The sequence below is a fragment of the Harpia harpyja genome, chromosome 9 (genome assembly GCF_026419915.1).
Source record: "Harpia harpyja isolate bHarHar1 chromosome 9, bHarHar1 primary haplotype, whole genome shotgun sequence".
Classification (NCBI taxonomy): Eukaryota; Metazoa; Chordata; class Aves; order Accipitriformes; family Accipitridae; genus Harpia; species Harpia harpyja.
Window position 1 is genome coordinate 23,164,332 of NC_068948.1, and position 26,153 is coordinate 23,190,484.

General features: G+C 44.8%; 1 protein-coding gene across 3 annotated transcripts in view; it reads right to left on the minus strand.

Moving 5' to 3' along the window:
- Positions 1 to 1,467: 1,467 nt before the first annotated feature.
- PSKH1 (protein serine kinase H1) overlaps positions 1,468 to 26,153 on the minus strand; it is a 39,383-nt gene continuing 14,697 nt past the window's right edge. For all 3 annotated transcript variants that reach the window (XM_052796111.1, XM_052796109.1, XM_052796110.1), the window contains exon 4: positions 1,468 to 8,347. In XM_052796111.1, the coding sequence (XP_052652071.1) occupies positions 8,030 to 8,347 (318 nt within the window). In that variant the 3' untranslated portion in view covers positions 1,468 to 8,029. The remainder of the gene's footprint in view (positions 8,348 to 26,153) is intronic.

Consider the following 26,153-nt stretch of genomic DNA (forward strand, 5'->3'; position numbering starts at 1 on the left):
CAGAAGAAAGCAGTGTTTTCACCCAAACAGGTTCTTGAGACAATGGCAGGTGCAAAAAAAAAAAAAAAAAAGGCTTGTGTTCACACATGGTCAATGAATTAAAACCTGCCTCCTGGCAGCTCCAAATAGAGTTGCTCATAAGGACACCATGGAAAGAAGCAGGATCAGACTGTCCCAACATGAGGTGTGGGGTTTTTTTTCATTACCCGTGATGTGAATGTGATATAAAACCTTTGCTGTGTGAATCACAGCCCCCAAAATGTTGTAATCACTCTCTATCAAGTAGTCACAGAGAAAGTGCGATGCTACACAGAGATGTACCCATGGGAAGGGTTGTAGATAATGAGTGGAGGGTAAAGACAAATAGTCTGGCCCATATGCTTGAGTTTAAAAAAAAAAAAAAAAAAAAAAGCTGCTTGAATACAGCCCAGGGCTGATAAGTTTTAGTTTGGTTGGATAAAATTTAGCTTCATTTAGTGGTCTGCTCTGCAGAGAACAAGAGCAACTGGAGCAAACTTACAGCAGGGAACTGGGGCTTGCAGAGAAACCTGCGAAGCTGCTGGCTCAGACTCTTTTGCCTTGCAAAGCCTCACCTGGGACATAGGAAAGAAGGGCACCGGGGCTGAGCTCCTTGCAAACCTCCCCTAAGGCCAGCAGTAGCAGCTGCACTCAGGACACACTGGTCCCACCGGTCTGCCATGACATTTAGAGTGTGCTTTCACTCCATGGTACCTGAAATAAGACCCATCCCATTAAAGCAGAACACTCTGGTTTTGGCTTTGGTTAGCTCCTAAATGACCTTAAAAATAGCTGAACATCAGAGATGTGGGAATGGGCCATATGGGCAGAAGAAACTGGTGGCCACGCAGAGCTTCAAACAGGAATTGATCAACTGCAGCACTATAGGTCACTTGCTCTGTGTGTTCAGGTCACTGTCATCCCTGCCACTCCTGGGACAGGGTCCCTTGCCCCTAAAAATCACCTCCCTTCCAGGAGAAGGTGGTTCAGAAGGGGTATGCACTTTTCACTGGATATTACACGTTTTCCTGTGCACCCATAAAAGCTGCTCAGAGTGAAACCGAGAGGTGACGAGTTGCTGTGGGCAAACCAGGGTATTTCTCTGGCCCTGTTTGCCGCCTCGCAGCCAAAGAAAAGTGAACAAAGTGTCCCAAAGTGCCTGTTCAGCCTCCAAACCCTGCCTTCCAGCAAGAGGCTGAGTGCCTGACTCATCCCTGTGGACATCCCAGCCCTGCACGAGGTCTCCCTCAGGCAGCTCCTGGCCTGGCAGCTGTGTTAAAGAAACCAGCAAACTCTTTTACAGGCACTTCGGTACCTTCTTGCTGTGCTCCAAGAACATGTTAGAGGGGTGAGCAGCTCCTGGCTTTTGATGCATCATTCACAGCCTGGAAAGCTGGTCATCCCGTGGATGATCCAAGAGCCAGAAGTAACGACAGCAGAGCAATGGGGTACACAGAATACATTTACATGTTTAGCAGACTGAATACACAAAATAAATAATTCTGTACACTCTAATCGTAACATTACAGACTAATTACAATGGTTCAGACCTCATCCTACAGGACAGTCCTTAGTGTAAAGACAGGACTCAAAAGGCAAGTCACAGAACTGGATGCTTCCCAAAACAGCCCCGTTAGGAGACTAATGGGACGCGACCGGAGTTACTTCCAAACCGCTCCAACCAAGCACCGGAAATTTGGCGACCAAAAATAACAGCAACTGCCAGAAGACCTCCGGTCCCGAGAGCTTCCCAGGAGGCGTCTTTCCGTAGCGAAAGGCAACAGGAAAATTCACGGCATCTGGGCGTCCACGCAGGAGCCGCTCATTTCTAACACACCTCACTGGGGCCACAGATCTCTTCCACATTCAGCAAACACAGTGCAATGATATTTGCAACAGCAGCAAGTAGCTTGCCCGTCACACACAAGGGATCTACAGTATTACCATGCAGGGGAGGACAGCGGGAGAAGGAAAAACTGTCATCAGGCAGGCAGAGCTCCCTCCACCACAGGGACACCGAGGGTGGAAGGTACCAAGCTCCATGATGCTGTTGCTACTGCGCATCCCTGCTGCTTCACATTTTTTTTTTTTTTTTTGGCAAATTTCCTGCACAGTAAGGCACAGCTGACATGCAGGCACCTGCCTCCAGAGCAGCCAAGAGCTGTGTTCTTAATCCAGGCTGAAAGAGGAGACTGAGTGGTCAAAAAAAGCACCAAAAACCTCCCAAGAGTGGTGTAAGTAACTTGGGACTGGGTATCCAGCACCGAGTGGTACAGGCACTTTGTGATATTTTCTGGGACGAAGCTGAGCTGGTGAGAGGCTGGGACACAACCACCCTCCCTGCAAATCCAAGGGCTCATCTGGAATACACTGCCACCAGAGAACAGTTTGCAACTCCTCCAGAGGGTGTGATCCCCCCCCCCAAGCCTATCTCTGTGTTGCTTTGCGTCATTTAGAAAACTAAATTAAGTCGAACAATTGAGATTTTAATCTACCCCGCTTCAAACCCTCCAAATCTTTAGTATCATCACTTAAAATAGGAATATGGACCCGTGCGGTCTAATAAGAGGCCTGTAACAGCCATGCCCTAGCTGTCCTATGTTGTACAAGATCATCTTGAGCTGAGCCTGCACTGCAGGGTCCTCAAAGGGAGCCTTCTCCCACGCGCAAGACACCATACAGATGCTTTTACCTTGCTCCAGGACTCACTGTGGCTCCAGCAGAGCCAAATCCAGAGTTGCTGCCCAGTAGCTGAGTTAACCACAATTCCTATTCCAGTTTGTGCATTACATAAAAGTTGACTATATTAGTACTTCGGCCAAACACCCAGGTAGAAAACAGGATTGAGAAATGGAGCAGGGTATAAGAAAGACTGTAAATTACCAGAGCAGACCTCAAAGAAGAAAATATCCAAATTCCAAAGAAGTTAAGAGTTTGAGGGCTTATCATTTCCAAAACAAATACGTAATGCAGGCCCTACACTGCAGCTGGTTTCCACATCACTACCAAAGCCAGCAGGTCAGAGCCCTTTTGTCCGGACTTAGTCTCGTCACAAGGCTATAAAGCTGTCCCTCACGTATGGTTGCATGTTTCCAAGAACAACATGGTCCAGGAACTGGCAGGAGCATCTGGATGCTATTACAGTCTCAGTGTTAAACAGCACAGGCTTGTTCTGGACTGAAGGAAGGGGGGGTTCTACCACCACTGGGTTGACATGTTGGTCTTTAGAAGCTTGAGAAGTGTGAGAAGTAAATCAAAGAGGGACATGTAATTGCTGTTTTAGCAAAATGCATAGAAGAATACATTACATACTCAAAAATCTGGATGCAAGTCTGTAGACCATCTAAAGTTGTTTCTGGAAGACCTTTTCACATTCATTTCCCATAACCCTCAAAAAAAAAAAAAAATCAAGCAATCAACAGGCCATATTCTTTAAAGCCGCAATTCTCTCCCCCAGGAGAACAGCCAAACTCCCAGGACAAAATGATGGGATTGTTTTACACAGTACTGCTAAGTTCCAAAAGACAAACAACCATAATTCCCTTTACTCCATAAAACTGCATTTCCCTGAAACAGAATACTCTGGGAAGCAACACCCTGAGCTGCTCCATCGTGTCTCATGATGGGAGAAAGTCCCAAACCTACCAAGTCCAACCTCAGCATCTTTAGGCTTTGTTTTCTCCTAGTGTCCCCTAAGATGTCTCCCCAAGGCAGGGTGCTGGTGACCATCTCCTTGAGACACTGCAGGGTTTACTGCACACGTCTTTTCCCCAGCATTCAGCACCCTTTCCAGCGGCTGCATGTGGACTCATGCTCATCCCTGTGTGGGCTAAAATGCTGTTCTTCGGCATCAGTATAGGAGAAAACGGTGCCACACTGAGAAGGTTGCTGAACACCTAGGACTGCAGGTTGCGGTCCAAGACCATCATTCAGCACACCAAACCCAGATTCCTCTTTGTAAGAGCATGTCACCCTGAAACAGTGGGAATGCAACTAGAAGAGGGCTGTACTTGGGCGAGGACACACTACAGTTTGCCACTAGGTGTCATTCCAACTTCATTTTCATTGCATGAACAAAAGTACGGAAAACAAAAGCACTCTGCGATTTGCACCCCAGCTAATATAGAGACTGCAACTCAGCAATGGTCTGGAACATGTATTTGTTACCTGCGTTCTCCCAGCTAATTCGGTACCAGAGGAAGTCTTCCAAAAAACCCTGTGAGCCAAATTAAGAATCACCATTAAAAGCCAAAGCAGAAGATTTAAAAATTGAAATGGAAGAGCAAAAAAAACATTTCAGAGATTTTAGCTTCTAAAATCCCCAAATAAGACACTCCTGAAAAGTGTAAACTCCTGAGACTTAAGATAAACTGAGATGCACCAGAAGACAGACGATCAAGATAATTCACAGTGAAGAGCTTCTTAGAGGACTGATTGAAGGCACCTGAACTACAGCTCAAAATCACAGCACTTTGCCTGTCCACGCCCCACCCCCACACCAGACCCAGCTGAAAACATGCCACAATTGCAAGGATAAAAGCACCCAAGGAATTGTTCCTAAGATGGACCTTGCAACATAGCATTTGGACCATCACAGTTTTCCAGAGTGAAAACAGAAAGATCACCAAGGACTTCAAGGGACACCTGGACACAGCTCCACTCCTCTCCCCTCTGCCCACACATGTTATTGTCTGGGTATAAGAGTTCCTGCAAATACTGAATTTAGAAAAAGAAGAGAGATTGAGCCAAGAGTGTTCTACTCAAATGATGGAAGGAAAGCCCGTAAAGATTTTCTCCATGTTTACATTGATTTTTCCATGCAAACAAGAAAACATTGCATTTGTGAAGAGAATTAGAGTTCTTTTTCTGGAAAAGCCAAAGCCCCTTATGGGATGGACTTGGTCCTCTTTGGCGCAATTCCCTAGTAGCGGGATGCCTGAGGACCACGAGCATCTCCATACAAAGAGGCAGGTTGCAGCTATCCAGTATTGCTCATGTATGTGAAGGATCTTCCCTTCTGCCAATTCACCTCCCAGTCGTAGTGTATCATCACAGAAAACCGATAACTGTCAGGAACCTATACAGCAACATCTTGCTTCCCAAAACATATTCCACCCTAAACTCACTATGACCGACATCGCTCTGAACTTTTCCTGGTGAAAACCCAATTGCTGAAAAGAGCAACAAAGCAAAAATTGTCACGAGAAGATTCTTGTTCTGCTTTGTGAAGGTGAAGAAACAGCCTGGTCAGACCAGAGCTCAACATCTTGACCTCCTCTCCACTTCCATTTATCTCCCATGAGGGAAAGCATGAAGGAACAGCACAGGTAGACATCTGCACAACGCCTGTGCATTTTGATGGTCGAGTGGTTAAAGGGAAGGGTCTCAGGTTCTAGAGGTCTTGGCTCAGTTCATCAGTTTGACCTCCTTGCATAGGCAAAATACCTATTTTAAGAATAAACATGCAAGGTAATCTGGGGAGGGCCACGAAAGCACCCAGGAGGTAAAAGAAATCGCAGTGCCTGTGTGTGATGCTCCGAACATGCAGAATACTCTTATGAGTAACAGCTCAAAATCAGAAGCCCTCTGAGAGAGCATCCTGCCATCTCTTACTGTACAGGGTAAGAACAATTTTCCAGTTGATACTTGTCTTAGCGTGGTTGCTGCTTTTGGAGAGCTGTTTGCAGTAATATGAGGGGCACTGAATTCTTTATGAAGCAAAATGTGGCAACCTGCCTGTTGTGTCAGAAATCAGAAATTACATCTAGTTTATAGTTCATGGTAACGAACCAGGGAAAACTACATGAGAAGGTAAAGGAAGCTGAAGAAACTTTTTTTTTTTTGCAGTCCACAGAGTTGAAAAAAACTCAAATTTTTGGTAATCCTGTGGTATCCGTTAATGCTGATGGAAGAAAGACTGTGTGATATGGTAGGATGGCCACTCAGAGAAAGGGCAGCCTGCAAAGGATCCAGAGTTTTCAAAATGATATGCAAAACCATGCAAAGGATTTAGAATTCACCCCTGCTACACATACTGGCTGTCCTCAGGCTTCCTCCAGCCTATTCCCCATCGCACGCTTGGGCACACAGAGCTGTGCTCAGTGGTTATGGCCCATCCCAGCTTTGGGGTGGGAAGCACATCCCTAGAAATTCCCTTTTTTTTTTCCTTAACACAGAAAACTCAGTCTTCTCCCACCAAAGCTGTGCTGCTTTGCTGTTTGCTGACTAAGAGGGGCTGCAGCCAGTGGAGTTAGAGCTCCCTGGAGATGTGAACAACCACTTAAAACCTTGCTGACGCTAAAACACAGCAGCACAGACATCAATCTTGGGCAGAAAGGCCATGCTCGCCAGTCCCTTGAACTTGCACAGCCTGCACCTCCAGCCCAGAGCTAAGCAAGCACTTCCCAAGCATACAGCATGAAGCAAACTGTATGGCTTTGTATGAAAAACTTCAAAAACCAGCATTCACCTTCACTGCAGATCTTGTCTCTGCTATCACAAGAAGCCGAATTCACCCCGAGACTGTACCAACAGCCCCGCTCTGCTGTTCTGACTAGTTTGGAACATATCTCAGCAGGCTTGCACAAAGCTCAGTTCTACAGCACCCATCTTCCCCAAGACGTCCCCTCACAAGAGGCCCCCATATTACCCACATCACATCCAGTACAAGGAAACCTGAAAGGCAGCTTTTTCCTGTTGGATTTAAGTCACACCTAACAGCTCTAAGGTGTTTGTGCAACATCTCCAGTGATAATCACTGCTGACACTCCAGGATCAGACCTCCACTACTCAAGCCCCTACCCTTATGCTATGGAGCCATTTGTGGCCATCCCAACAGCTCCCACCACCACTTCACTGTCCCAGAGAAGGGATGGCAGTACTGGGGCAGAACAGGCATGCAAAGCAGGGAAGCCCCGAAAAATCTGCAGACAGGGAGCAATACCTGGAACCACCAAAGTTTTGGTAAAGTGAAATGGTCAGTAACACTACTCTGAAGGGTGCAAGACATGTAACAGGTCACAGACATGATATGGCCATTTCACAGCAAGAACAACAAACCCTGCATGGTAGGCACTGGTCTTGCTGCAAACAGGGGAAGGATAATTCAAGGGGGACAGCAAGGAACCTCCCAAAAAAACCTGCCTTACTAAAGATATCTCTTGCATACTGTGAAGTTCCTGCAGGACAATGATCCTCTTCCCACCCCTCCATCAGGAGTGCCCACCCCGTCCGGATCAAAGGAACTCGGACTCCAGCTCTGGGCTCGCAACACTTCAACCTGGTTGCCAATTTGCATGGCAGCTCTCATACAGCTTGAGTAAACCCTTGTCATCATCAGGCAGATGGCAGCCCTTGGGGGAAACCTCGCAGCTTCCCAGCCGTCACGGAAAACTGCTGTCTGGCATCTCTTTGGCGAGGAACTGGTGGGCAGCACGCCAGTGAGTCAGAGCTCTCCTACTTCCATCTGCATGTGACTCATACCAGCTTCACTGCAAAGGCACCACAGAGTGACTAAACCAGCTCAAAATTTGTGTATACATAATTTTAAATACATATACACACCCACTCATGTATGTGCATACACATACATGCATGTACATACATATAAAGTGATTTTTTTTTCATATGCAAATGACAGAAACTTAACACTTTGGTATTAATAAATAACTATGAACAACCAAGCTCCTGGGCTACAGAAAGAGCTTTTCTCCCCACGTGGCTCCTTAATGTGTGTATTACTTGAGGCTCTGAGCTGTGCTCTGAGCCCACAAGGGCTCCCCCATTTCCTGAATGAGTCCCCGTGGCACAGCTTGCAGGGTGCAATGGCCACCACGAGGTTCCCTTTCCTCCGCACAGGGCGGGGGACACCTCCTCATGGATGAGGGGGACACCTGGAGGGAGGGAGGGAGGAACCTGGATGTTTCTCACTGAGTGCACAGCAAAGGGTACTGCACAGCTACACCGCAGAGAAGACATCTGGAAAGACGCCTGGCAGGTCCCAGCCCAGCGCTCAGCCAGTGTACTGCTGCTGGTAGCGCAGGTTGAGCTCTCGCAGCTCCCGTTCCCGAACCCGCCGTGATTTGTTGGATTTGGTGGAGCGGCTGGAACGGGTGGACTGTGCGGACTTGGTGCTCTGGCAGCGGGAAGACGCCCTCTTGAGAAGGTTTTGCGAGATGGAACGGTGCAGGTTCTTCATGGAGGAAGAGGCTGCCATGCTGACCACCCACGGGTGCTTCAGGGCCTGAAGGGCTGTCATCCTGTCACTGGGGTCCACCGTGAGTAGACGATCGATGAAATCCTTGGCCAGGTTGGACACACTGGGCCAGGGCTGAAATACAAAAGAGATGATTAGAATGAAACATCCTGGCATAGCTTTGCTGATTAATTCCTCCCATCCCCAAAAGGTGCTTCAGGGCATTCTGCTGCTTCCATTCTCTCTTTCATCCTCAAATCTTCCGAGTTGTAACCAACAGTATCTGCCTGAGGAGAATGAGGCACAATTACTTCAAGAGACTGTTAGGGGGAGAGGCTGAATCAGTGGGAAACGTCTATACGTACATAAGTGTGGCATGGATCCCTCCAGCAGCTGGGCTCAGACACTCAGCCTGCCCAGTAGCTGACCCTGGATGCCAGTCTTCCCAGCTGCTAGCACCTAGGCACAGCAAGCCCCAAGGCTGCAGACCCTATGCCAGTTGTGGCACAGACCCCCATGGACCCCTTGCACATGCAGTCAGTTCGGCAACTGGCCCTGGATCTTCACTCCTTCCAGGTGCCTCACCCCTGCAGACACCTACACACACGTGTGCACACGCACAAGTGGTCTCGGTCAACCCCCAGCCTCAACTGTCTCTCCAGCAGCTGGCTGGGACTTCCCTGGTCCCTCTGGTCCTGCACTTGCTCCAGTTGCTGCACCACAGACAGACACGGGCTCCCAGACCTACGTCCCACTCCAGCTGCTGGCCCTGAGGCCTCCCACTTCATCTCCTCACGTCATCTTCCAAAATCATACAACTATTACAAAAAGAACAGTAACTGTATCCCACTGAACACCCTCCTCGATCCAAGTCCTTTGTATCCGATGAAGCCATTACTGCTTGAATGCAAGCCGTATTGCTCAGAGAGCACAGATCCTGACACCAGACCCCTGGTTCTCTTCTAAGCCTTCATCTTAAGGTGCACATCTAGTGAGCAAGCACTGACCTCTGCATCAATCCTGAAACCAAGACTAAGGAGATTTTTCTGCCATGGTACTCAGTCTCAGTCCCACATGGAAACCTAGGAGATGTTGCTACTGGTCAACCCTGGAACAGCCAACTCAGCCTGGCTGGAAACAAGCCCATAAAACATTCTAACAATATATAAGTGTCAGATATAAGGAATTTCAGGAATGCTTACCAAGGAAAGAGGAAGGAAATTTTTTACAAAATACTAGTTTTACCAAGTCCAAAATAATTAATTAGTCCTATAATAAATGCCTCCTATATCCCCCAGTACACCAAAGCATAGCCATAACAACTTATGAGACAAATACCTACAGCCATGCATGCTGGAGCTGTTTCATTTCTGACAAAATACCATATTTGCACTAACGTGAGAAGTGAGAACACTTCCTTTAGCATGACGTGAAGGTTGGGCTGTGGACAAAGCTAGGAAGAAAACTGTGGCAAAATCCACTGTAAGAATGGAGAAGGCCATATGGCTAGCATAAAAAACCCAAGTGTCAAATGGACCCAGGCAAGAGCAGGTTTCTGCAATCACTGGGTGTTGTGTGGGTCTCACCCCTCCTGAAACCACCAATACTGAATTTTTCAAGTACATGGAGAACACATCCCAAGCGGCATTAAAAAAAGCCTGAGCAGATTCATGCAATGAAGTGAAGATTTCAACACAATAATTAAGGTCAGGTACAAACACATACGTGTAACTGAGTGGAAACAGCATGTGTGGTTAAAAAAGAAAAAGGCTGCTATTTTGTGTCTTTCATTCCTGTCTTCGTTTGATGAGGAAGAAAAGAACCCAGCTATTTCAAAATCCGGGGTCCACCAACTGTACAGTCAGATACAATGCCCTTTTCTTGTGTAAAAGGACTAAAAAAGGTATGTCCTGATTTTTTTTGAGGTCTGCAATTTATTGCTACTGAAAGCAATTTTGTCTTTCAAAAGACTCAAAGGCACCGGCAAGAGAGCTAATCCACAGGAGGATTTTATAATGAAAGCCAGGATGCTCTGAGAGTTACTGCACTGATCCTGGCCCCGGAGCAGGGACAGTCATCGGCATGGCCGGGAAAGATGAACTCACGGTCTAGCAAAGGAACCGGCTGCTAGGATGATCAGGGTACAGAAAGTCTTATTTCACAAGCAATGACTAAAATGGTCTGGCTTACTCAGCTTAGCTACAGTTAGATATATGATCACTGTCACTAACTATGCAAGAGAAGAGATTGAAAATTATATGAACTACCTGATGTAAAGAAAATACCGGTACATGAATAAAAAACTAAAAACATTCCTGAACATATTCAGGATAGAAGTGGAAATACTTAGAGCCAGAGTGCTCAGGAAGGAAGCACAGCCTTCACCTGTGGATCAGACACCAATTCTGTGCTTTGAAACTATGTCCAAAATCCACTCCCCTCCACGTTTCAAGAACAAAATCAGTTACAAAAATTTCTTAAAATTCAAGCTTTTCTGTCTACCGCTTTCAAATATAATTAGTTTGTCATGACCTGCCTTAAATCACTTTTTCTTAGCTGATGAAATGCATCTTGACAATTAATGGTAAGAAAATAACAGGCGCTTGTTAGAACAGAATAGGGACAATCTTTGATCAAAGACTTAAGGTGTTCGTTTATAAAGAGGATAAATAAAATAGCAAAAAACCATTTCAAATGTAGCAAAAACCACCATAAAGGTTACAACTGCAATCAAACACACTGGTCTGTTTCGCAGAACTATGGATCCTTCGAAGAGCTCAGTCTTTATGCTGTTTATAACAACAGAACCAAAAAGCCAAATCTGCCTCTGCCACAGGGAGATATAAATTGCATTTCAAGCCCATAGATTTGCTACCAGACTTTTGGATAATGTGCTTCCTTTGTTAAAAAACAGCAAAGGGAATCAACTTGCAGGGTTTAATCTTTATTGGCATAATCTTCGGTAATACCAGGGTCACACCGTACGTGAATTGGCAGGTCAACACATCCCCTTCCTTTTAAACTCCAGACCTCCAGTTACAGATGACCTTTGGGTTCTCTCTTCCATAGACAGACAGATCCAAATGAAACCCAGCAACAAGAGGTTTTGCCTCCACTTTTATCAAAACTATTTTCCGTAGCTTTTTTCAGACGCTTTTAAGTTATCAGCTATTCATACAGTTAAAATCACAAATTCATCATTACCTGTCTATAACCCATTAGCCTCCAATCACTTCTTTCCTTGTCCTCCTCCTCCTACCAGACAGAGAGCTCATCCCGTTCCTTCATAGAGGAGTCATCTTCCACTCTCCAAATAATGCTAACGAGAGGTCTAAGCTAACAATATGTCTATCCAATTTACCAACTTTAACTCAATATTAAATGCTGGTGACAATTCTACTCTGCTTGCAACAATAACTTTTTAAGAACTCTTTACTACCATCTTCATTACTGTTACAAGCAATTGAGATGACTTACATACCTTGAAACAGCTTTTGTCCCACTCAAATGGAGAAAACACATTCACACAACTCCAACCTTATTGTTCTTCCTGGGGTATTTCTTCCCGTCTACCTAAAATCTTTTACCTTTCTCAATATTGTCCCTCACAGAGATACAATCATGCCAGGATGTCCATCCTCTCTTTTTTACCTAAATCCAAACAGATGCAAGAGATGCACTCAAATGAAAAATACTTGAGGACTGACATAACAATACTTTTCTTGGAAATACATCTTCAGGCCACGCAGGAAAGCATTATTTCCTCTTGCAGATGTTAGTGACTGCACAGATCTGGAACCTGAGGCAACCTGAGAGCTATTTTGCCATTCAGACGCATTCAAACTTCAGTGAACCAATGGCTGCCCAACACAGAGCAGGAGATTCTGGCGGGTGAAACAAGCCTCTAAACACCAGGAACAATATTACTTAAATCATTTCAAGTCATACTAAAAGATGGCAAATGTGATAATTTAGAATTTGAAGAAATCCATGAAGAACATACCAGTCTGAAGACCTAGAAACTGTGAATACATAACCAGCCTAAGCCTTGAGAGGCCTGTGCATTGCACCAGTCCAGTTTAGTGAAACCTGAAGAAGAATTAACTCCAAACAAAAGCAAATTGGATTTCTTATTATTCCAATTACCCTAGTTTCACCACAAATGGTGAATATGGAGTACTTGCAATTAAATTTTTCTTCTGGTCAGCCAACACAAATCAGTTTATTGATCTGTTTATGCAGCCAGAGGTTTCATTTGCTGTACCATACACCTCTGGTTTTATTTCACTGAAGCCTTTTCTTTAAAAATAGGTAAGGCTACATTCTACTGAAGCACCAAGTGGAATGAATTTAGCTTAGTTTTCAACCCCAGTCCCTGGAGAAGTGTATCCACTCTCCAGAATCCTTGCATCAGTTGGCAAAACAGCAGTTTTAACTTAGCAAAACCCAAGGAACCCTCCCGATTAACACTGCAAGGCAGCAGCAGGAGTTTGTGTAAGAGCTGAGGAAGGTCAACAATGGTGTGTTTAGGGAACACCAAGAAGGACATGAGTGCAGGACACGAGGTGCACTCACAAAACAAGACTGAAGCAATCTAGAGGAGATTCTGCCCTTCTGCTTCTCTGAGGAGAAACCGAGAATGGCTTGGAAGAAAAATGCTCCCATCCAGTGGCCATGAAACATTGCATCAGCTAAATCCCATCAGATAGCCTTGCCTTTAATCTCACTACTGCAGTGACAAATTTCTCTCTTTTGTGGCACAAAAATGCCACAAAAATGAAGAGAAGCCACTGATACTTGTTCACCTTGCACCGCTGTTCCTCTATGAACTGATTTCAAACGTACTGCAGTTTGAGTATACTTTCTGTGCCACTCCCTCTGTTAGACTGCATTCCTCCAGAAGGGAAAGGTACTACAGTAGTTCTGGTGTCTTTCTACATATTGTAAAAAAAGGTAGAATAGCCATATTCTGAGCAGAATCTCAGCCCTCAGCAGTACTTGCTGAATGCCAGCAGAGACCTCCTACAGCTGACCAGCTTTTCAAACAGCTGCAATCAAGTCCTCTGTCTGGGATAGCTGGTGCAGCATCCATTTCACAGATCTCATTTTTCACAAGACAAACATTGGATACAGACTATTTTAACACTGGAGACTATTGGCCCTTATGTTGGAGGACTGAATATCCTCTGGAAAGTAATGTCTGTAACTCCAGAATTTAGCAGAGTGGCTAAAAACATGACCCAGCAGAATTAAAAAAAAAGTGGGAGGGAGCAGAAGAGCTGCAGTAAGTAAATCTGAATAGCTCAACCTAATGCAGAAATAACAAGGGTCCCTGCAACAACCAAAGGAAACAACAGCACATCTTTACTCTTGTACATATTTACAGGCTCAGCAGAACGTGAAGGAGGATGTCTTGCCATCAATTTGCTCTCCTTTATCTAATCATCAAGAAGCACCGGTGAAGGCTTACCAGGTCGTGCTTACAGGACAACAGCTCTAAGGTGCTCTCCCCTCTGTTCACCAGGCAGGAGCAGGACTGCCAGGCTTCTGAGATGAGAAGAGGTGAGATGCAGTAACGCTTAGTACTACTGTAAGCTGTAAAGGTTCCTTAAATTAAAACAAAACAAAAAAACCCCACCAAAACTACATCCTACCTACTAACTAGCACAAACCTTCGGGTATGCGGAGATCCTTAGGAGGCAGGAAAGACTGCTGAACTTTCTCTAGTGACTGTGAGGATCTTTGAAACAGAAAAACTGCAATTAGTAACTCACAACCTTTGAGATGAGCTGTGCAGTCACCCATTCCTCACTTCTATCTTTCATGCAGACTTATCCTATTCAACAACCAAATCCAAGAGGTTAAGAGGCCTCTCAGGAAGAGAAGGATGATGGGCTGTAAAGATGTATATGGGCATCATATATTTAAGAACTGCAGTTATTGGCAAAATTCCCTCCTTGCCATAGTGCCTGTCCCCTTGCATTGCTCCAGGCTCAGATGACACCCTTCAGCACCCTGCACCTTCACAGATAACCTAGAGGAGGACCACAGGGTCACTTAGGTGGCACAGGGTCACTTTGATGCTCCAACTCCAAAGTTTCATCGTGCTTTCATTGCCTGGTGAAACCATGAATGAAGTCTGAAATGGCAACCAGGCGAACTTCAGACAGACCCATTTCTTACAGGTGACATGCTTGAGCCCAACTACAGCGTTCTCCAAGGTAACAGCAACTCCTCCCTGGCCATCCAAGAGGTCTCCTTGACTCCACAGGCACAGCACTCGCTGCACAGGCCTACACACACACACTGAAGCTCCTTGACATTTCTCCTAGAGACATAAAGCTGCAGAGGGATCTTCTGGTTAGTCCTGTGCAAATAAAAGAAGAAACAGTCATCTGACTTCCAAGCTTTGCTTTTAGTCTTGACAGTACCCACTGAAGGAGAAATATATATCGATTTTCTGATTCCTACCCAAGTTACATGTTGTTTTCAGGAGAACGGACATGAGCTATAAAGATGATGTTATGGAGAAGGTGACGGACATCCAGAACTGCAAAGGCCTATATCTCCCTTGCCAGTCAATCTTTACAAAAACATGAAGCACAAAGCATGTTATCACAGCTGCAAAAGATCACTCTTAGGTCAAAAATACTGTATCCCAGTCCCACCGATTCCTAGGATGAGTCTGATCAAGCACTGGAGAAGCCTCAAAGCACCAGGGAGGCTGAGAAACCCTACAGCAGCACACGGGTTCCTGCCAGGTTCACCTAGAGAAAACCATCAGACAGCTACTTTGAAGTTTTACAAGACAAAAAAGATTTATTGGGAATGAGCCTGCCCCAACACACAGACTGGGTTGAACATGTCCACTTGGTCAGTGGAACTGCCTTCATATGGTGCCCTTATCGCTGTTAACAGCAACACTCCATGTCACAGAAGATGAGCACGCCATTTGTGTTGTTCATTCCCATTTTGATGCTGCACTCTTCATCACACCAGCACAGATGGTTTGGTTTGTGCAACCAAATTGAGCCAAATCAGGGAGCTTCTATTAATTTTTCTGCTGGGGTTTTCAGCCACTGTTCCTTGGCATGATTCACTGGATGGCTGCAGAAGCAGCTACATCAGCCCAAGTGAGCGACTGGCACGGAGTCCAGAATTAGCAGCACTTCAACGAAGTACAAAACCCGTGCCACAGTCTGTCTTAGAGCCTTAACGACAAAGGGAGAAACTCCTGCAGTGGAGATTTGTAGCTCTGGCCCCTCAGGAACAACAGCTGCTGCTTCCAAGGTGTGCCAGCACTTCCTACAAAAGCATCTCCTGAACTTCTAAGCTGCATAAAACATGGGGCACATCGCTAATCTGCAACTTCAGCCCTGCTAGGTAATAAACTCGGGGGAAAGCAGCCTCTTTTACAATGCCTTAAAGAGCTCTCAAGTATGCTATGTTTTATTCAGACTCAGGCTCCGAGTTTAGAGGAGGAGGAGGAAAAGCAAGAGATCCTCCTCTGAGTGTCACTTAGGCTAGGTGATTGCATGTAGTGCTAGGCCCTCTGTGATTAAATCCCATCACCACCCCTGCTTGTTATTCACATCAGCATAAAAGCTATTGAGAAGCTGTCCATGCCGGCATGAGGGGAACAAACAACACGTTGTTCTCTGGTTTGAACAACCAACCCACCTCTTTCACTTACTGCTGAAGCGAGCACGAACCTGGCATACACCACCAAGACCTCCCAACATGTGTGTCTGAAATAAAACACTGACCTCTGTTACCAACGTGAGCCTTCTCATCTAACTAAACTAAATCTAACTGGGGGTGGGAGCCAGCACTCCATAGGCAGAGCAGCTTTCAGGGCTGATTTTAGATACCAGAGCAGAGTCCCTGAATTTTACTCTGCCTGTAATGGGAGCACACGCTGCTGTCAAGTGGTCACCAAAACCTGCACTGCAAACAAGCTAACAAGACAACTGCTTCATGCTGGCTTCTGACTTGTTTTTACCTTAAAATACATGGGGAAGATGTTTCTGATCCATTTTCCTGTCAGACACTAGTTCTTTGAAATATTTCTATTATATTCAAGTTTCAAAGTTAGTTTTTTTTCCCCCTAAGTATTTTTTTAAAATCAGATTTCCGAAGTCTCTAGATTTTAGCAGTGCATCTTCCCCAAGATACACACTCGTACCCCTATGAGGACAGGCCATGCAGATACCATTCTTGAAGAAGTTGCAAAGACCACCCCTGACCTGGGCAGGCAGAATTTTTAATATAAAGGAGTTTGTTCAGGATGTTAATTACATGCATCAGGACAAGCCCTTCTTGCCCTGCAGAACCTATGCGGGAAGCAAGGCTCACAACAGCTGCTTTCCATCCTATAAATGCACTTGGCCATACCACTTCTCAGAATTGCGTACGTGTCTCTGTATATGTCTCCACTCTGTGTTCACCGACTGCTGCTGTTTGCAATCCCATTGAAGACATCTGGACCATTAAAAACCATGAACAAGAAAGTCAATCTGGACACAGATGGCACCCAGGTATCACAAATATGAACAACAATGCCTTCCCCCCCACCCCCCTCAAAAATGACTCAATCTAACACATATGTATGGTACTGGAGGCAGGGCACATCCCTCCATCTTCTATCATTTTTTGGAGTAGCTGTATTTTAAAATTCAGATGTCTGTTGTGGTAGACAAGTGATATGCTGTTAGCTTTTAAAAATAAATTAATCGAAGGTCCTCCTTTGCACTACATCTTTCATACAAGAGCAGTGTCCATTTCATGAGGCACCGGACATTGCTGTAGAAGTCTTGGCAAAATAGGTATTAATGTGGTATTGGGCAAGGACCTGATTCGGACAACACCACAGGCTGATGGTTTTAGGAGTCTTCACATTAACATAGTTGTTTTGTCTACTTTAGGAGGTTCCCGCTTGATTTCAGAGAACAGAAAGTGTCAACTCCAAAGGAGCAGGTTGGGGACAGCAACTATGAGACGTAACGTGCTGAACCAGCCTAGGACTGCGCCAAGGCTCCAGTCCCAAGGCTTGCACAGCCCCGGGCATCATTCAGCCCACAAGCAGTTGCAAAGAGGAGGTGATGAAAACCAACCAGTTCAAAAGGGCTGGAACAAAAAGTTTCCAATGAAAAGATGTAATGTGCTAAAGTCTGTGCAGGACAGATTCCCAAGCATTCAGCATTAATTTGTTGATGTGGGGATGAGGAATAAAGGAAGGATGAAAGAGGAAAATACAACAGCCCTTTAATAATCCACAGCATTATAAGTATGCACAGCCATCTGGTGCTGTGAACTTCTATAACCCAGCTTTTCAAATGGAAATAGCCAGCCGATTTTCCCTGTACAAGCACTGAGTATTCAGCTAGAATCACAAAGTTACAGCAGCTACAAAAAAAAAAATAAACACAAAGCTTTTCTCTACAGCCAGGGATAGTGCTGCTAACTGTAACGCCCAGGGAAATAACTGGTATGTTAAAATGGGGTAATACCACATTTTAGCTTGGATTGCTTCACATCCATCTCTTAAAAATGTGTCAGCAAGTTACAGTTAGACATAGGGGACTTTAACCACTACCTTGAGTGAGGAATTGTATATTGAAAAATCTCAAGGTCAAGAGACCTGGACTCAGAAGAATACAGGTGAAAAGATGAGATCATCAAGTACAGACTGTTGGAGACTGCCATCAAAAAGCCAACCAGGGGAAAGAGTCAGAAATTTCCAAAGGTATTGCTATAGCACCAGTTCACAACAGTATTTGCAGTAACTAAACTGGGAAATACCTTTTCCAATCTGTTCGTAACACCTGGGTATCCTGACATCTTCAGTGCTTTTATTCTCAAAAAGAAAACTCAAATTTGATCTGAATGATGTTCTCTCATTCTGAATTACTATCTTAAGAGATGTATCAGGTTAGAACTGGAACTGAAGCTAATACACATTTCTACGTACAAATTCAGAGTAACAGTTTAACTAAGAAATGGTGGTCCCTGATAGGGAGGAAAAATCTTCCCCAGGGAAAAAGAAGATCTTTTATCATGCCGATTAGTGCAGCAGGGAGGGAGGGTGAACAGATAAGCCAAAGATAACTTTCCACACACACCGCCCTCCTGCAGGCTTCAAGCTGTTGATGCACAAGCCCTGGGTGCTTACAAGAGAACGAACAAGGGGGAGTAAATCCTAAGACAGTCTTAGCTGCTAGTCCAACCATGCCCTGCTCCCCGGCTGTTGGGAGAGCATGGAGGCTCCTTTAACCTCCTCAAGTCCAAGCACCAAATGCAGCATGCAGATGAGAAGCTGTGCTGAAAACATCAGCAGTGCCCAGGCTCCAGCAGAAGAGCAGCACCTGCCCCGCTGCCTAGCTTGGCTTTCCTTTCTTCCATAGAGTCACTCTTTCCATTTTAATCAGAATCTAACCCAGGCATGGAGGTGAAATGCCCCTTCTTCTGTTCAAGCATTTCCTGAAAGCCCAGGTTGAGGTATCTAAGTGCTTCCCAAGTTAGGCCAGTATGGCCCAATCTAATGACACTCCTGTTTCTCTCCCAGAAAGCAGTTTTGGGTAGGCAAGGTGGATATAAATTATTGCCACTTTGAAAATTTTAAAGTGCACAGAACATCAGGAGACACTAAAGTAGGTTTGCTTGGTTTATCACAGTTCAGTCCTGGATCACTGGTTTACAGTTGTCTTTCCTGGAACTACTTGGGACATTTTTGTTAGAATCCAGAGCAAGACAATTGTTCTGGATCCCACTCTGCCACGTTTCTCCTTATTATCTTCTCAGTCTCTTTCAACATCCAAACTATTCTATTCAACATCCAAACTGCTGAACGACAAAGTATGTCATTGAAACCACACCAAACTGCATATCCACAAGAAGGAAAAATTAAAGTAGCAAGGACAACTCAAACATCCCTAGCTTACACATACCTAATTCTGCAGCTATAATCTTACAGCAATGTGTTTGGGTTTTTTTCTTGTTATATCCTACGCTGTTCTTTCCCACACTGGTTTTTTGCTTTTGTTTTTGTTTTCAAAAATAAGACCAGAAGTTTTCAGTTTGCTATGTGGAATCATACTAACTACTGTCGAGCCTGGCCATCCCCCAGTTCAAGAAGGATGTGGAGAAGATCCAGGTGAGGGCTGCCAAGATGGCCAGGAGTCTGTGGTACATGGCCTCCAAGAAGTGGTGGAAGGAGCTGGGCTTGTTCAGTCTGGCAAAGAGAAGTCTAAGAGCACTCTAATAGCAGATTACACTTATTTGAAAATAGTTACAAGGATTACAGAGCCACACAGCAGGTCCAAACAGTACAAGGGACAACAGGAAGAAGCTGCACCTTGGAAGGTTCCTATCAGGAAATACCAGGGGAAGGGTGGTGCAGCCCTGGAAAAGGTCACCAGGGAGGTGGGGGATCTCCATCCTTGAAGCCTTTCAAGACTCAGGGAGCCAAAGTCACAGCCAACATGATCTAGTATTGGCAACAGTCCCATCTCAAACTGCATGGGATTAGAGACCTCCAAAGCTCTCTTGTAACCAAGGTTTCTATGATTCTAGTGCTTCTCCTCCCTGTCCCCAGCCAGTACTGTCATCTCCCCTCCATGGCAGCAGCACATCCCTCCTTCCTACACACACCACTGCCCAGGCTCCATCCCACATGCTTAAGAGGGTCAAGTGTGCCACAAATGGTTCAGAAATAAACATGTGCTGATCAGCTCTCTGGATAAATTCGGACTGATATTTAATTACCTTTCCTGCAGCAATGATGTGAATTTAGTTCTCTCTCCTACAGAGCCACTGACTTTCATAAAATTCACAGAAACTTCAGGCCTTTGAATTCTCCACATTGCTCAAATTAGGCTGAAACTGACCTTAGAAGTTAAAAGTTAATTGTGGGAGACTGAAAGACAGAGAGCATAGTTCCACAAACTTTGCTTCCTTGGGAAATCAGGGTAAAACCAGGGCTGCAATGGACATTCCGGGACCATCCAATCCATCCCATGGTCCCCAAAGGACCCACTGCAGATGCATCATTCCTGACAGATGACTGCCTAACTTGTTCTTCAAGACAGCTTCAGCAATCCTCCGGGTAAATTTTTTTAAGGAGCAGGAGACACTAGTGTTGTAAAAGGTCTAACGTGAATCTTTCTAAATGCAATTTAAGGCTCCTGTTTGACATAATCTGGAAAAGAGATTATTCTTTTTCCTCTTTGAAGCAGCATATTTGCAAACTGCCAGGACAACACCTTCTTTAGGCCAAACAGCCAAAATGTTTCAATCTTCTGGAGACTGTGGTTTTTTGACTCATGATTGGTTTTGTTGATCTTCTGTCAAGTCTCTCCGCTGGCCTTGCGGTGTTTTTGAAGTCCGCTGCCCAGAAGTGTCAGAGCTTCAGCTTGGCATGCTGCATCAGCCACTAAATGCAGCAGCATTATACCACACGCAGCCTCTCTTTCTGTTCATACGCCTCAGTACGTTCGTCTTTTTCCACAAGCGTGATATTACTGTCTCACATAATAGTTTGTGATTCATAGACAGATCCTTTTCTGAGAAGCCAACACCTCCTAATCTTCTGTTCTTCACCTATTTTTGTGCACTAACTTACTCTTATTTTTAAAAAATTTGCACCTGCTATTGAATTGCTCAAATTTGTTAGGGCCATCTGGAATTCAATGCACTTTGCAGCCCTTCCAATTCAATGTCATCTGCAAATATAATGAAATACCCTTCCTTCCCTCAGCTGGGTTGGCCAATAAACCCCCAAATACCACTGGACCTTTGGCAATTTCTAGAGAACCACAGTCACTACATATTCTACTTTGTTGATGAGCCACTGGTAAGTAAATGCCAAGTTAACAAAATAGGTTTGGGGAAATAAAAGATTTGGTCCCCACGCTCTCCCTGCTTCACCTGTGACAGATTTTGAAAGCGCCGTACAGCAGAATCTGCCTGCTAGCTTCTGTCCCCAGAAAGACTGGAGAACATTATTTTCCTAGCCTGTAGGCAAAGGAGTTTTGCTCAGCTTGAAGGGCAGATGAGGACAAAATGATTTGTAGCAGTAAGTGGAGAAGCACAGTTTTTCCTAGTGCCAAACCCCCTCTCCCACTTACTGCTCGCCCATTGACACAGAAGATACCAGCTGATGCAGAGGACATGTGAGGCAACACTGCTTGCCCAAAGCCAGGGAGAGGAGAAGGCTCCCCACTTTCAGAAGGGGAACACTTCAAATCCTGCCTCTCCTTTGCCTGCAGACATAGGTAATTCACCATCTCTGTTTGTTAAGAACGGTTATTGCACTTACTCATTGGATTTACCCATATTGACTATTCGGGAGCTCCCTGTGCCTGCCACACATTCAGCACACACAGAAGTTTTCCAAAGCAAGGCTATCAAGTGCTACAGTGCATTTCCAAACAGGGATTTTTCAGAGACCATGGAACACTTTCATGAAATAGCAAAAGATCCCTCCAATGTCAGATCCATCCTTGCCAAGCCCCTGTGCCAAACACTGGAGGTACGAGAACTCCTACAAATTTTGGAAAATGAGTATTCCATGAAATGATTTTACATTCTCATCCAAGAGCTGAGCTAGTTTTCCTTAATTTTGCACTACCAGCCTCTTGACCAAAACGGTATCTTAAAAATGTCACCAAGAATTCCTGAAGCTTGTAAAGCTAAAAGCAAATGAAAAAAATATGAAGGACTAAGTGGAAAGAGATAAGAAACTGTAACTCACGTATTCCTATCAGCATCTGATATAACAGTATATAAAGTCTTTTGAGTCATCCCAGCTATAACAAGAAACCTTTCTTATGTCTGAGCTACATAACCATTCTCAAAATGATCAGACTGTGAAAGAATCCCTTAGAAATTATTCTTCAGACATGGACAAAGATAGGAAACATGCAAATATTTTCCTTTTCAGACAGCTCAATTCTACCTTTTGTTAGATACGAAATCAAACTCTTCAGTTAGTCACTCAAAAGTGCCTGAAAGGCTGGGTGCATTTGAAGCGTAGGGTGTATTGTGCTGATGGAAGTTCATGAGCGATAGACACACAGCTAGGCATACATCCGCACCAGCAGTTAGGCGTACGCTGCATTAACAGTGGGTGTCTCTTAATAGCCACCACCAGAACGTTCTGCCTCTCCTCAACTTGTCTGTGTGGCTCCCATTTCACCAATCAACACTAATCTGGTGTATTAGTAAAAGCTCAGTTTTCAGGAAAATCCATAAAAGCATCCACTTAAAATAACAAACGTATTGGAAAACACGCCTGGGATTTATATCTTAGCACTCAGTCGGGGCAGCAGGAGGGTGAAGCAGCAGGTTGGTGAGAACCAAGAGAGCAGAAGAGCCAGCCCTGAAACTCACACTCCGAAACAGGGAACTCGGATGCACCGCTGTTGGCTTGAGCCACCCCTTCCAGCTCAAAACAACTAACCCAGTTCCCTTGTGTCTAGCAGCCTGAAAGCTTCAACTGCATTCTTGTCAGATTTAGGGATTTCAGGGATTAGGTAAAGAGACTACCAAGAAAAACTCCAGGCTTAGGAAGCACCTTTTTAGCCCTCCAGCTCAGCACCAACAGAAGCTCCTCAAAACAGTTTTTGCAGCTTAAAAGAGATCTTAACTACCTGAAATCAAAATCTTGAATTCCAATCTGTGCCATGTATGCTGGTTAACTCCTCCTTTGTCTCATCCCAGGGCAGGAGCACACTGCAACTGCTAAGGAAGTCCCAAATTTTGGTCAGAGGAAATCCGAGACATCTTTCAACAGCAGATTGTTCCAATATATCAGGTCCACCTGCCTCTCTGTAAAGCAGGGTGAATTACAGGCCACAAAATTATTTGCAACAAGGTGCATGCTTACAGCCCTTCTTTGCAGAACTCAGTTCTGATTAATTAAAACTAGCTTTTAACCTGCAGCAGAGACAGCAGCTGGAACTACGGCCAGGTGCCAGCTCTTCAAAACCTCAAGTCTGGCACTCTGTCCAGCAAGGACAGAACAAGATGAGTGCTTGCACCTTAAGCTTTACTCCAGGAGCAGCTGAACTTCAAACACAGCTTTGCTCAGAAGCACAGACTCCCACCCCGTGGTGATCACCTCCAGCAAAGGGGAGGAGAGGACAGCTGTTGTATTTAGAACAGGCCAGGTTTGCAGAGATCACCTCGCAAAGCCCATACAGCTGCAGTAAGCGATTACTCTTTCTCCCTCCCACGGTCTTGTAGGAAACAACTCTTCTACCACATTCAGGGATGGAAATCCAAGGTAGCAGCAAAGTGTTATCCGTCCTCCTGCATCCTCAATGCAACGTAGCCCATTTACAAGCCAGTGTTTCAACACTGCATGCAGATGAGCTAGCACGGTCAAGCATAAACCATCCTCTCAATGACCAAGAGTAGTTTCTTGCAGATCACAGCTCTTTCCACTGAAGAATTAACAGCTGAACCTTGGCCCTAAGCAAATGGGCATGTAGCAGCATGTCTTGCCACTCAAAATATACCTCCACTAAGGTATTGGAAAAACAACATATCTGAGCCACAGGTAGAAAGCAAAGGATTAAATCAGCCAAAGGTAAAGGAAGAAACCACCTAGTCTATTTTTAGGGAACTGTGAAGGAGTCAAAGACACCAAAAGCAGCTGATAGTTCAAATCTTTTTGGTTAATAACATATATTCTGCACAGAGGCAGCTTAATATTCTTCTTCTACCCTACAAATGTCTCTTTATCCCTACAACCCTAATTCTGCAGAAATACTGTTCCACCATTAACAGGATTTTATAGGGCCCAGAGATGCAGAAATGAAAATATAATATGTCAAATCACAGCATTATTGCAAGTCCTTTTCCCTCAGATGTGGCTCCTGCCTTCCTCCATCCTTACAATAATTATGTGCCATACACTGTGCACCACTTTCCCAAACCCAGTCATTCACCGAAAAATCTTAACCAAAATGCTCAGCTGCTGCCTTTCACCCTGCCTTGAACCCACAGGTGCTACTGGTATGGAGAGCAGCCCTAGGGACAAAGGGCTGTCAATGAAATTACCGGGAAAACCCACATTCCTCTCCTCCACAAAGATTTACTCCTTGCTTGCTTTGTTTCTAGTGTCTTTGAGGCTTAGACAGAGTTTCCACCCTGGGCTCCTCTGCTTGACACACCAGAATAAATCCAAGCATTACAGTGCAAACAAGCCACCACAGTAAAGCACATGGTGTCTCCACCTCATTGTTTCAATGAATGCTTCCAGCTGCAAAAACTGCAAACCCAAACTAAGGGAAAGCCCAGCCAACTCACCTGCCACAAGGCACCGACTCAGAAAATTCACTGACTGATGACATGCACGATTCTGTGAAATATAAACTCTTAACAGGGTGTTGCAGACTGTAGCTGTATGGAAATGAAAGATGTATGCAGAGAAAGATCACCCCCTCTCCTCGCTTACCCTGCCCTAGAGCTTGGAGTTATCTTCACAGCTGAGTTGCAACATGAGCTGAAGTACATAGTAAAAAGGCAAAAGGAATGATTTTGAGAATGGTCCATGTGACACGATAATTCCACCAGAGGAAACAACCTTCAATAAAACCTCAAGAAGCAGCCAAAGTGAAGGGGAATTGATTTTTAAATGCATACATTGGTTTCAAAGACCTTTTACCAGAAAAGGTGTTTCTTCACCTGTAAATAAAGTGTTTTCCAATACAGCATGCCTAAAGTTTTGCAGAAGCATGGTCACTGACACATGCAGGAAGTTGGAGGATTTTCCAGGTTTTAATTAAGCTTATCATGTTTCAGAGAGCCTAAGATGTCCACTCCTGCAGCAGGAGAGATCTGGACAAACACTTCAGCTCTCAGATGCCTACAGAGCAACACAAGTCCACCTATACTTGCACCCACTAAGCCAGTACATTAAAAGAAAAGAAAGAGCAAAAGCTAAGAGAAGTACATTTATATATCTGGCCTCCGTGTTTTGTGGCAGGCTAGGAGAGGCACACTTTCATCCTGTTCAAGTGTGTCAGCTCTTCAAAGCAGAGCATAGTGCCCTTTTCAACAGAGCGCCATGTGCATCTCGCCAACACTCTTGTTGCTCTACTTAAAAATCACCATGTTCTCACAGCCATATGAAATGCAAAAGCACATTCCTCTGTAAATTGATTTTTTTTTTCTTTTTCCAGACAAAGGGCTCAGCAATTTATATAAAAAACAATTCTTCCTTACATGGAAAAAAAATTCTCTGATTTTTTAGAAAAAAATGCATGCATTTAACTATAGGACTATTGTAAAACACTTCTACCATCTAATGTGGCTCACAGGAAAAAAACAGAGCAGCTACTGTAAGTAAAAAACTCTTCCTTCCCCCAAGAAGGCTAAAATATGGTCCCAGAGACTTGTATGATCATGCAAATAAGTATAGCAATTGTGGTTTAAAACGTTGCCTTCAGCTGCCCTGTCCCTGTTTTCCTTGTTATGCTATATTTCAACAGCTTGGGACACTCAAACTCCATGGAGAAGACTGAAAAATCATCCACCCTGCTGGTTTGAAACCTCTCCTCTCTTCTGGCATAAAGATCAGAGGCCAAGGTGACAACAGTGTCTTGCAAAAGCCTCTAATGGGTCTAAACACTGGCAGGGGGCTGGAGTCCCTACGAGCGAGGGGTCCCCCTGCATATGGACCCTCCCAGGCACTGAGCCAATGGAGAACTTCCAGAAGAATTAAGGTGGCTTTGCAAAGACCTCCTCTTAGAGCAAAGGGCAGCACAAGACACCCTGCAAAGGTAATTCTTCAATAAATGGGAAACACATACTACCTTTCCTGGCCTCTTGTAGATACATGACTTCATCTCCTGTATTAAAAAAAAAAAATTTAGGACCAATGGGAACGTTAGAGGGCAGTGGTGCTTCTCTGCTCCTGGCAATTTTTTAAATCTGC